A 12,614-nucleotide genomic window follows, 5' to 3' on the forward strand; every position below is an offset into this window, starting at 1 on the left:
ATGTGACAAATTAAGAGCTTGTGGTTTTCATTTTACAGAGAATGACTCGCCGTCGTGGGACCTGTCAGAGTCACCATCAATAGGGCTGCTAATCCCGACCCCCCAGACTCCACCACCCTCACCATCATGCTCACAGGACCCCCTCATATCAGACCTGTGGGAGGAAACTGTAATCGACATCAAACTCGCAACTCTCCACCTGTTGATGTTGGCGCTGAATGAGTTTCTACAAGAGACATGTTACGGATGCCAAACAGGCCACCCCAGTCAGGTGCAACACAGCTGCTTGCAGGAATTGTCTGAGTATTTCTTCGACACCTACTATGACGATGTGATGATAAGGCTCAAGACTGACCGATTCATCCCAGCCATCCAGCTGTTTGTACGCTCAAACACCACAGATGGGACTGGAACACAAATCCGCAGAGTTGCAGAACACCTCATGTGTGAACTGAGATCAGAGCGAAATATAGTATGCGCCATTAATGACAACATTGTGGACCTGCTAGAAGCAAGTACTTGCGCCCGACGTGTTAAACCAGCCATGCTCCGCATGATTGGAAACTACTGGGGTGGGAGACACCTGGTTTAATGTGTGCTGTTCAAGTATCCATTGTCTGTGATTGTGTCTGTGTGAAAATTAAATAAAAAGACGTGTTAACACCAACTTCTTAGTCATTTGTGGTTTGCACAGTCATGGAAAGCACATTGCATAAAATATATCATGATCCAGCCCATCCTGCGGGGTTGGCCAGTTTAAATAAGCTACGTATAGCGGCAGGGGAGGCATCAGGTGTAACACCTCCAATATCTCAGGTCAAACATTATTTAGAACAAGACGACACTTACACACTCCATAAACCTGTGAGGATCCATTTCCCCAGAAATAGAGTATTGGTGACAGGGATCGACAAACAGTTTCAAGCCGATCTGGTTGACATGTGTGAATATGTGTCAGATAATGATAATGTGAGATATCTGCTAACATGTATAGATGTATTCTCAAAATACGCATGGGTTAGATGCCTAACAAACAAGACAGCGAATGTTGTATCAGCTGCTTTTGAGGATATACTTAGTGAGGGTAGGATCCCTGTGAAACTACAAACAGATGAAGGCAAAGAGTTTTATAATACAACCTTTAAACAGCTAATGAAGCGATATAATATCAAGCATTTCTCAACAGCTAGCGAGGTTAAATGCAGTATTGTCGAGAGATTCAATTGTAGCTTCAAGGGTAGAATGTGGAAGTACTTAACATCAGCCAACTCCCGGAGATATGTAGATGTCATACCAGATCTCACACAAGCATATAACAATGCTTATCACAGATCTATCCAAATGGCTCCGGCAGAGGTGAATAAGGATAATGAGAAGTCGGTCTTTAACGCGCTGTACAAAACGAGGCCTCAGAGGGAACTGTGCTTTAAATTTAATATTGGTGACACTGTACGAATATCAAAACTGAGAGGAAAGTTTCGAAAAGGATACGAGCAGACCTACACCGATGAGATTTTCACAGTCAAGGAACGTATAGGGAGACAGCCCCCAGTGTACAGACTAGCGGATCTAGCAGGAGAGGTATTGAAAGGGTCATTTTATGAGCCTGAGATACAACGTGTGGTTGTTGATGAAAACAAAACATTTAAAATTGAAAACATATTGGCTAGAAAAAAAGTGGGTCGGAAAAAGCATGTGCTAGTGAAATGGCTAGGATGGCCCGACAGCTTTAATTCGTGGATTCCAGAGAAAGACATCGTTGAGGCGTAATTAACTCAGATGACGCAGCTCTACACACATTCATTCAACACTGAGCATAGACGGAGAAAGCATGAATAAAAAGAACAACAACAATGCAGGCTTCTATGTAAGCCTCTTCTCGAATGCTTCGGCGCATGTTTACCCGGGTAATAAGATATCTAATTTTAGAACAAAGCTAGCAAAACCTATCGTTTTGGATCAGCCGTATGAGGTTGCTGTTATAGAGATACAGTACCCACGCATATGGATGTCTTTTCCACAATCAGATTCGCAAGTGGAAATTCATGACCCAGTCAAAGATGGAACCATCGCCGTAACCATGATCGAACTGTCTGTGGGTCATTATGCATCTGTGGAACAGATAATAAAAGAATTTAATTTTAAATGTCAGCAGTACCAAACCACTGGAGACCTTAAAATGCAATACAACACAGTTACTAACCATGCATGTGTTATGGGACCTAGGGGGACTATTCTCACATTTAGAGGGAGACTGGCGGAAATCCTAGGATTCGAAACAGGAGAGCCGTTTGTACTTCATTATAAAAACACATATGCCCCGCACCCCGCAGACATATACGGGGGAAAATATAACATCTTTATTTATGCAGATATCGTTGATTACCAGCTTGTGGGTGACGCCCACGCGAGGCTATTAAGAGCTATAAATATCACGGACGATGACCGTCGCTTGCCTATTCTACAATTTGACAGCCCGCACTACACACCTGTGTCAAAGACATTGATCGACGACATAGAAATTGATTTGAAAGACGATCGAAATCAACACATACCCTTTTTATACGGCAAGGTGTTTGTCAAGTTACACTTCCGACCGATAACCCAGCATTTTTGAAAAAAAAAAAAAAGGATGGCCGTCTACAACACTGATGACTCAAAATATGTAAAATACTACTTATCACAGGCTGGTGGAGAGCTCGGAGGGTATGTTGGGACCAGTACGCAATATGGGTCAGGGCTGGGTGGGTTGTTCCGCAGCTTGTTTAGATTTGCTGTACCACTGTTTAAAAAAGGAGTTAGCATAGTCAAACCACACCTAAAAACAGCCGCATCGGGCATAGTGTCTGATGTCATAACCAACATAACCAGACCCTCAACCACTAAGCAGGACGGTAGCGGATTGTATGTGTATACGCCCAGACCATCTAAGACCCCACCCCCAGGGCAACCGTTGTCTAAAAAGCGTAAAACCACAAAACCTAGCAGGAGAGCTAGCAAACGGACACCGCCACGCAGAGTGAAAAGACCCAGAACCAGTCGTTCTAAAACTGCAGAGTTTGACATATTCTAAATGGCACTGTTACACAGTCATTCTGGAGAATGTGTAAAAACAGAGCTGGACCTGTTTACTGTTCCCTACACACAGACTAGCATTGAGAAAAGTACATTTATCGAAATCCCACCAGTATCTGCAATCACTGATGGAGGGCCGATCGAGTTTTACATCTCATCATCCGGTGAAGATTACCTGGATCTAAATGACTCATATATCTACACACGTGTGAGAATCACAAACGCTGATGGCTCAAACCTGGCTAGGGACGCTAATGTAGGATTTATTAATTATCCTGGATGCAGCATATTTAGTCAAGTTGATGTTAATTTGGGAGACCGGCTCATTAGTCAATCATCCAACACATATCCATACAGAGGTGTGATAGAATGTCTTATCAATTATAATAAGGACACTTTAGACACACAGTTCAGCACCGGGTTATTCTGTAAGGATACATCATCACACATGAATGACACATCTATAGAAGGAGAGAACCAGGGCCTGGTGACCAGAGGTGGCTACACAGCAAATAGCAGTATTGTTGAATTGATTGCACCAGTACATGCAGACCTGTTTTTTCAAGAAAAACTGTTACTTAATGGAATCGACCTGTCACTGAAATTTGTGCGCTCTAAAGACGAATTTGCTCTCATGACAGCGGATGCCAATGCATACAGAGTTAAAATTGTCTCAGCCAGTCTCTTTGTCAAGAAAGTTAGTGTATCACCGACCGTCAGACTTGCACACAGCAAGGCATTGCACCATGCAAACGCAAAATACACGGTAGACAGAGTGTCTTTAAAGACCTTCTCCATACCTGCAGGGGCTAGAATATCAACAAATGACAATTTATTTATGGGTAGGATACCTAAATTTGTGATCATTGCATTTATAGACAATGAAGCATACACTGGCTCCTACCAGCGTAATCCATTTCATTTTGAAAACTGCGATATAGAATTTATGTCTTTATATGCTGATAGTCAGGCTTATCCTGCTAAACCATTCCAGCCCAATTTCCAGAGAAAACACTATACCAGAGAATTTTACCAGCTGATACAAACCACAGGAAGACATTTAAAGGACAGATCCTTATCTATTACGCGTGCGGACTTTGGTAACGGCTACACTTTATTCTGTTTCAATCTGGAAGCTGACGAAGGACATTCAGGGAATGTGTCGTTAATTAAAACTGGGAACGTGAGATTGGAAACCCGTTTCAGAAATCCACTACCCCGTACAGTGAACCTCTTGTGTTATTCGGTATTTGATTCAGTCATTGAAATATCTAACATGAGACAGGTGCTCTTGGACTACTATTGAGACAAAAACGGTCATGAACACTATAGAACTATCAGCCGTGATCGGCAGCATTATCAATAAAAACACACATTTCCTAGGCGTGTTAGCCTATGATCAGCTAACCACTGAACGGCTTCAAAGACTCCCTGCTATGAGTATTGTAAACACCCACCCTTCTACGATGCCCGGGGAACATTGGCTTGCTGTTTATATTTCGAGAGACAGACGCGGTTATTTTTTTGATAGTTTTGGTCACTCGTTAGACAGTTTTCCCCCAGCAATAAAGATGTTTCTTCTAAAAAACTGTTCCACTGTTTTATATTCAGGAAAACAAGTGCAGAACGACTTCTCCATCACATGCGGTCAACATTGTGTATTTTTTTTATATCATGTGCAAAATGGTGTATCTTATGAGCGTCTGCTTAACATGTATGGGTCTGATTTAATTTGTAATGATGCTATGGTGTGTCGATTTGTCAACAACATACAACCTGTTGCTGTATGCAGTGATTACGTGTGTGTGCAATGCGGATACTGACATGTACTAATGAGAATAATAAAAACAACATGAGAGCATGATAATCGAGTCAATGGTATTTATTATCAAATCTCGTATATAAATATATAGATTTACAACATACATTGTTTAAACATAAATAAAAGAAATCAAACATTAACCCGTAATAAAAAAAGAAAAACATATATTTAACAGTAATAAAGACATAATATATTTAACAGTAATAAAATAAAACAAAACAATTTAGCAGCAATAAGTGAAAAAAACATTACAGTAGAAAAACACCAAACAGCAAATATTTTTAGCAGAAAAACAATTTCAGGTGCAATAAGAAAAAACCTGAATTCAAAAATCCAACCACTCTACAGGACCCCCCTTTAATTTGTTTTTTTTTATTCTTTATTTTTTTTAGTGTACTATGTCGCAGCGGTCCGCCAGGGGTGATCTTTTTTGGTGTGTGTTTTAAAAAACCAGGGTCTTCAGACAGTGTGTGATCGGTTTTATACATGGCGACGGTCTTACGTATGCCTGTGTTAGATATGGCTGATAACGGTACGTTTAAATCTGAGACAGCTTTTAAAAACTCTGTCCAGCCGATAGGTCTCAAACCCTCAGAGGGTGTGTGTGTGGTTGTGACGCCTTTAATTAGATCATAAATGTGTGAACCAGGGATGGTGTGTTTATCAACAACAATTTCGCCTTTGTCGTTGTAAGAGATCAAGTGTGGCGAACGGCTCACCGCTGATAGAATAAGTTCTGCATTCCTCCTACACCTTTTAGGTATGTGTGTTAAAACATTCTCCGCAACAAGATCCCTCACCCCTGCATCACCATGAACAGGCGATGTGTCCGCCGACTGGGGTTGCACATCCCTGTTAAATTGTTCAGGTAATGATAAAGACAATACATTCTTTTCACGGGCACCTTGTCTCACAAGGGTAAGGTATCTTTGGAGAATATCGCTGTATTTTTTAGCCTTCTCATACACATCTATGTCAGAATCTTGTAACACTTGTAACATCTCCTTGTCCAACTGGTTCTGAGACTGTTGTCTGATGCTGCCTGTTTGCTGCTGCTGCTGCTGCTGCTGTTGCTTTATTAAGTCCAACTGGTGTTGGGGTACCAAAAACATCTTTTGCACATGTTCCATTTTCACCTGTTTGCTATCAGACTGGTTATGAAAGGGATTGCAGCCCCTAATAGCGGCAGTAAAAACCCTCCAGATTGGTTGATTGTCTTTCTCTTTTTCAAAGTTTTTATTTTTTTGTCTGCAATCAGTCTGATTATTGATTTTTTCTTTTTCAGCTGTTTGTACTGCTGATTGGTCAGTGGTATGTTACCATGCAATACATTAAAGGCTATCTCACACAGCGCATTGATAAAATCTAAGTTTGAATTACTAATAATAACTCTGCGTAGAGTAGGAGGAGCCCTGTATATCATCTCCAACAGAGACAGATTCCTCCGCATGCGTGATGACATCCTTTCACCTCTTTGCTGATTTTTGTTTTGGAATGTAAACAACCGGACACTCTGATAGTAAATTTGTTCTGAGTCTTAAATAGTCCGGGGTCTTAGCTTTATAGTCTATTAAAAGATACCCGTATGTTGTGGATGTGGCATCATTAAACGCTTCTATAAAATATTTAGTATTACCCGGAAACATTTGCCTACCTAAAAGCATAACCTGATATTTATCTCTCGGATTTTTAAACAATATTAGATAGTTAGTGTTCAAGGAAATGGTTCTACTGGATTTTCCTTGAATAAACAAATTCTGAACTAGATATATACAACTCAAATTCCTATGATGCACATACTTTGTGAACACATTTTGTACTTCTAAATTGTTAGCTGCATCGTTCATTACATCGTCTATAATTAACAAATTGTTCTTTTCTGCAGGAAGAAGGGTGTCATCAGCAAGAGATTCGGGTATACCGTTAACAAAGTTTATGTCTCTTATCTTAAGAAGCTGGTCATATAATGGCTGCCAGCATGAGTATATATATACAATATTGTCAATGCTGCATGATATAATCCGGGAAGAATTTTCAATTATGCTTTTAACAAAAAAAGTCTTGCCGCAGTTACTGGGACCGCTGACCACCATACTGAACGGGTGCTGCAACCGGGCGTCAAACCCCTGTTCTAATTTAAAATCCATAAGGTACGGTTGTATAGTCTGGGAGCACACGGCGCTTATTGTAAACAACTTTAACTTTTTTCACAATGGTTTTATTCTTCAAATGAAGCTTCTTTTTATCGCGTCTGATGCTATCAGACACGGCAACTAGGTGTGCGTCTGATGTCTGATTGGTTACAAACTTGTGGACTAAACCTTTCAAGGATTCATGGGTGACAACTTTTGAGTTTAGTGCGTTCAGTGTCACGCCTTTACATTTGACCTGGGTCTTGCCCAACGATGTGTGATACGCGTAGCATTTTGGCCCACCGGAAACAAATTCCGCTATGTAATCCTCCACACCACCCTCTCCACAGTCTAATTCGCTTGTGAGATCCCCCAGAAACGGACCTAGAGGAGGCATCCACTCGCCAGGGCGTGCCGTGAAAATGACACTGTCCGTGTCACAATACAGCACGCGCTGCTGCAAGTTGTCTAGCAAATCATACAGCATGAGTCTGGCGTGTGCAGTGGTCATGGCCCCGACAAAGACATTAACGTCCTTCACACGGGAAGCTCTACCATCAGCATGCCGCCACTGCACCATTGCGACGTCGTCAGAGATGAAACAAAACTGACGCACGTCGTACTGGTTGCTAAACATTAGCTGGCTAAATCTGGAAGGGTCTGTAATGAGCTCAGATGATGCCATATTTGACCTCATGCTGAAACGACCCCATAACGAGTTTAGCAACAGCTTGTTACAGTTACGAACAGCTTTATTTACACAAATCTTGGATGGGTCTAGCATTATTCCCTCCTTCTCATAATACTCGTCTATGTACTTCTTCTGTTCGTCAGGTGTCTTGACGTGTTCAGGATACCCCGAGGCCTCCTGTTTGAGTTTTAGGAAGGCTTTCACATAGTCTTTAAACAATGTGTCGGTCTTATTGGGGAAATGCCACACCTCATCAATAGCAAGAACACTGTATCCCTTCTCAACAGCTTTTTCAAGCTCAAATGAGACCCAAGTGCCTTTCAATACCCGCTCACTGTCCCTGTGCCCACATGCAGTATGCTGGTTTTGGTCTTCAGCACACATGCTGCAGAGTGGAAACATCAGTTTTCCGTGGCACCTGTAGGGAAGGACGGGGTGAAAAAGACCCCTAGGGGGGAGCACTGTGCATTTAACAAAGCCGAAATAATTTTCTAGCTTGTCAAAGTTGGTGTAAATGACTTGAGGGTGTCCTACAGGATAGTCTTTTTTAGACTGCACTGTGGGATAGAGACTGGTGAAGTCGTAGTAAAATATTTTTTCATCACAACCAGTCTTGTGGTACAGCTTTATAGCATTTGTGCGACCTCCAAAAAGGGCGTCTCGGGGATTCATGCGTTCTGGCTTTCTGTATGTGTGCATGAAAGCCACAACTGTAGGGTCTGTCTGCTTCAAGCCAGCCCATTCACATTCCCACATCACTATTACGTTCACACTGTGTTGTGATCTCAGTGCATCAACTTTGTCACAAAACATGCGATGCAGCAGTCCATAGGATGCTTTGCTGACAGGATTAACTTCGCTCTCGGGGTAACATTTAACACAGCCGTGGTGAAAACATCCTGCAAATTCATAAGCTGTATTACTTGTGGGGTCAAAACCGTCCACAAAATACGGTCCAACCCTCTGTTCGCCTCCTCTGAGAGCATGTTTTACCACTTTGTTGGTGGTGTGGGACACGTATTGAAGCCATTCGATAGAGACGTTAGAAAACGTCTTATTCTGCTCAACGTATGCCCCGTCATACGTGAGAGCGAGCGTGTCTCTAGGCAGAAACAGCGTTTTATACACACCCATACTAAATGCAGCCAAGGTGGTATACATGAATGGATCAACTTGTGTACAACCCAGTAACGTGTCACGATAAATGCTGCATGCTTTACGCAGGACATCAACATCGTTAACACAGTAACGCCTGAGTTCAGCCTGAAAATCAAAGGGATTCTGTGAGGCAACCTGGTACCATTCCATGAATCGCACCTTATCGCTTTCAGACATGTACTCATAGCCGTAGAAGGAGGGGTCTGGGTACGGGCCCACATAATGCTCATTATCCCTCGTATTAAACCTGTGTGGGAAATGGCCCTTCTGCAGGTCTTGAAAACCTAAAGCAGAGGGTATTTTGGCAAGGCCCATGGGCAAAAAGCTGAACGAATCAATCCATCGCTGGTCATAGTCCCTGTCATACATCAAAATCACACGGCTGCCGCTCATTATGACACTAGGTGTTATGCACTGTCTGACAAAGTACTCGAGGAGTATGTAGTTGTCAAAGCCAGATGCATTATGTGCTATGAAAGTGTACCCACGAAACCTTGGGCGTCTGTAATGTTGCACAAACGCCTCCACACACTTTAATGTGTTAAATGTGAACTTATTGCCCTTCAGATCAGACGCACACACAAAGTTAGCCTCGTGTTTACCGTTGTGGTACCTAGTCTCGAAATCATATAAAATGTATTTATCGGTAGGCTTCTGTTTTTCAACAGGCTGTATGAAACACTGATGGTCGGAGTCTCCGGTTAATTTAGGCTCGCGGCAGTGCTCGCATCTAGGCTGGGCACATCTGTGTGGCGATTTCTTGGATTCTTTATATGTGGTGCCACAGTGCATGCAATGTTTCATATTATCACAGGGGATCATGTTGTGTTTTAATTCTGGTAATTTGTGTTGCTGGTAACAGTGTTGTGATTTGCAGATGCGGTTACAGTCGCTGCATTTCACTGTGGGACCCCTGTGGTGTTGACAGAGTGTATAACATGTGTTACATCTATGTTTACAGGAATGATGTAATGGTGAATTATATGTACTGTAACAGAAATTACACACATAGGATGCACCAAGAAAAGCGGTCGGGTTTAAAATCATGTGGTAATGTTGATTATGGAGATACATCATCAGCGTGTTTGTGTTTGGCTCTTCATGTGTGAAAAAACATTCCAGGCGTTTACGCCCTTCTGTGTGGTAATAGATTACAATCTTAATGTTGAAGTGCTTCTCAAATTTACTGACATCGGTGAATGATACTTGCTGTGTGTCACATAGACCTACTTCAGCATGCATCCGTTTAGCTGTAGCGAGTTTTTCTAGCTCAGAGGCTGATGAGTTTAATGAATGTGCTATACATAGGGAGAAGCACAAATTGTTGTGTGTGTTGTTTGGTGTGTATAAATGTCTGCCTTTCTTTGAGAGAATCTCATCATAAGGGATTTGTGCCAGTCTTAAGCGAGCCCCACCACTACTGTTCTGAGCTACCGTGACAATAAACTCTAATTCATCATCACCGATAGATTCATCATTACTCTGCATAACTTGTGCAATTCGATCGAGAAACAGCTCCGGATCATACCGATCATCAGCGTTTAAAACAGACTGAACATCTGAAGCCAGCGAGGGGCCACGCAGGACTACGTTTAGAACGCTGCCCTGTTGAGATCCAGCCACAGCTCGGTCTACCACATTGGCTAAGCACTCGCGCACTCGCGCAGGTACTTGTTCTGGATGATCAAGACTTATACCCCTAAAATCAAGGCGCTCACGCAATTCGCGAGCATTAAAATTAGGTATCTCTCTAATGTGTGGCTGGGAGCGCCTGCCAGATCCAGATTGCACAACGGGCTCAATCACGATAGTATCACTTTGTGAGAAATTTACAATGACTGAGGGGGTGTGTGGTGTTGCAGCGGTGCCCGGACACGCATGTGCGTCTGTAGTACTAGTAGAAGCGGTAACAGACTCAATAACAGCAGCAGCAGCAGCAATACGGTTAGCATCAGTAACAACAGTGGTCCGAGCATCACCTGATGTACTACCACTATTATTAACAACAACAATAGACCCATCAGCAATAGCAGGCGTAGGAACAGTCTGACGAGGATGTGTATCAGATGAGGCTGATGCAGGCACACTATTAAGTCTAGCTATAATATCGTCTAATTTGTTATCTGTTTCTTCAGCCCACTGCATAAAAGTCTCTAAGTCAAAACATCTAACAGGAGTGGAGGTTCCGTTATTATGCTTAAATAATTTATTTGGAGGGTCCATGGTCTGGATTTTAAAAGTCAGGGACTTGAAATTTTGCTGCAGATGATGTCTAATGTACTACACACTTTTTTTATGAATTTGATAAACTGTTGGTTTTGTATCTGTGCTTCTTGGTGGTATTGATTGAGTCTAGCTTCAATCAAACATAATTTATCAACTAATGAAGCTATATGACTCTGTTCAACAGGTTGAGCGTCTGAAACCTTCATGTAAGCATCATACGCCGCTGATATTTGAGAGTCTGTTATACCGTCGTCTTCAAAATCTACGTGTGAATCAATGCTATTTCTGACACATTCTGGTGGGGTGGGTATATGAACAAGATCGAAATCTGATATACTGTATTCAAAAACATCAGAGAAATCACGAGGCAAGCACTCACTCGGGGGTGTTGCAGGACCGCTGATGAAGATCGCTTCTGATTCTCCACTGTTGCACAAAGCTCCAGGTTTTTGTTGTTCTGGGAGGTCGATACTGTTTAAACATTCCAAAAACGTCTGGAGTACGGTGTCCTGATCATTATGTGGAGGGGTACTGTGCTGCAGTCTGTGAAGATAGATATGTGTTAAAACATTTATACATGTACCCATTTCAAACAGAATAAGCGTGTCTCCCTCTCTATCTCTTTTTATCTAATTTATATATATACCTTGTAGTGTGCGTTATTCCTGACGGCCCTGGTTCTCCGCACATAAGGTTCTCTGGCGTGGCTCTGTATGTGTAAAACGGTCAGTTTTAGAACATTTGGAATTGTTTAAACCCATTTGCTGTTTTTTTAAATACACAATTATACACCCCGTTGTATACATACCTTTTGTAAGGATGGGCTCTGTGGTCACGGTGTCTGAATGTTTTCCTGCTCAGTTTGTTAACCCTGGAACAAATCAAAGAAAAACTCTGTTATTATATAATTTAAAACAATCGCAAGCTTAAAACATACATACGATTAAAAATCGCGTAATTCTGTACACACCTTGTGCCTGTTAGAGATGTTGTTCCATCTTTAAAAGCCCCCGTTTCTAAAGAAAAGGGTGCTGTGCCGTTCTCCCGAACTCCTGAAAATTAAGCTTTTGTTTTAGGAAAAAGATAGTTTGAATATCCTATAATATGTTAACATAACACTTTTAAAAATACAATAATAGGTTTTGTTTTACTTACCGTTTAAGATGTCCATGTTATAAAGAACGATGATAGTTTTGATGGTCTCAAAGAAAGTGATGTTGTCGCGACGAATGCTGAGTTCACCCTGAGCTTCGCATAGGTCTCAGTTAAATACCTTCTCCAGGAACAATACCAGTACACAACTGTTTCACACCTTAAGGTTCACACTCCCATGCTACTTCCCAGAGTTCTCGAAGAGACAAAAGACACCTACTCTGGAGGTCCTGTTTCCCACCCCACCCCCCCTACCATTTGTCTAGACAGGTTTTGTCTTAGTTCAACATTGCGAAATCCCGATTTTTAAATAAAATGATCGCATCAACCCTGGAAAGAAAACTAGTTAAATTAAATA

The 12,614-nt window shown here is 41.9% G+C and overlaps 2 protein-coding genes and 1 long non-coding RNA gene across 6 annotated transcripts in view; all 3 read right to left on the reverse strand.

The window, feature by feature from the left end:
• The window catches only part of dcc (DCC netrin 1 receptor), a 389,213-nt gene that overhangs the window by 360,334 nt on the left and 16,265 nt on the right, over nt 1-12,614 (reverse strand). The window lies entirely within an intron of this gene.
• The window catches only part of LOC146514744 (uncharacterized), a 67,304-nt gene that overhangs the window by 39,261 nt on the left and 15,429 nt on the right, over nt 1-12,614 (reverse strand). The window lies entirely within an intron of this gene.
• Nucleotides 6,961-12,496, reverse strand: LOC146514745 (uncharacterized). Its single transcript, XM_085168995.1, has 4 exons — nt 12,075-12,496; nt 11,913-11,975; nt 11,751-11,813; nt 6,961-11,647 (listed from the first exon to the last, which is right to left on the reverse strand). Exon 4 carries the CDS (start codon nt 11,099-11,101, stop codon nt 7,034-7,036), a length of 4,068 nt encoding a protein of 1,355 aa, XP_085025121.1. The 5' UTR covers nt 11,102-11,647; nt 11,751-11,813; nt 11,913-11,975; nt 12,075-12,496; the 3' UTR covers nt 6,961-7,033.

Source organism: Neolamprologus multifasciatus, chromosome 7 (assembly GCF_963576455.1).
Source record: "Neolamprologus multifasciatus chromosome 7, fNeoMul1.2, whole genome shotgun sequence".
NCBI lineage: Eukaryota > Metazoa > Chordata > Actinopteri > Cichliformes > Cichlidae > Neolamprologus > Neolamprologus multifasciatus.

Excerpts from the sequence above, each read along its gene's own strand:
- LOC146514745 (XM_085168995.1), bottom strand. The coding sequence starts at position 11,101 with ATGGACCCTCCAAATAAATTATTTAAGCATAATAACGGAACCTCCACT.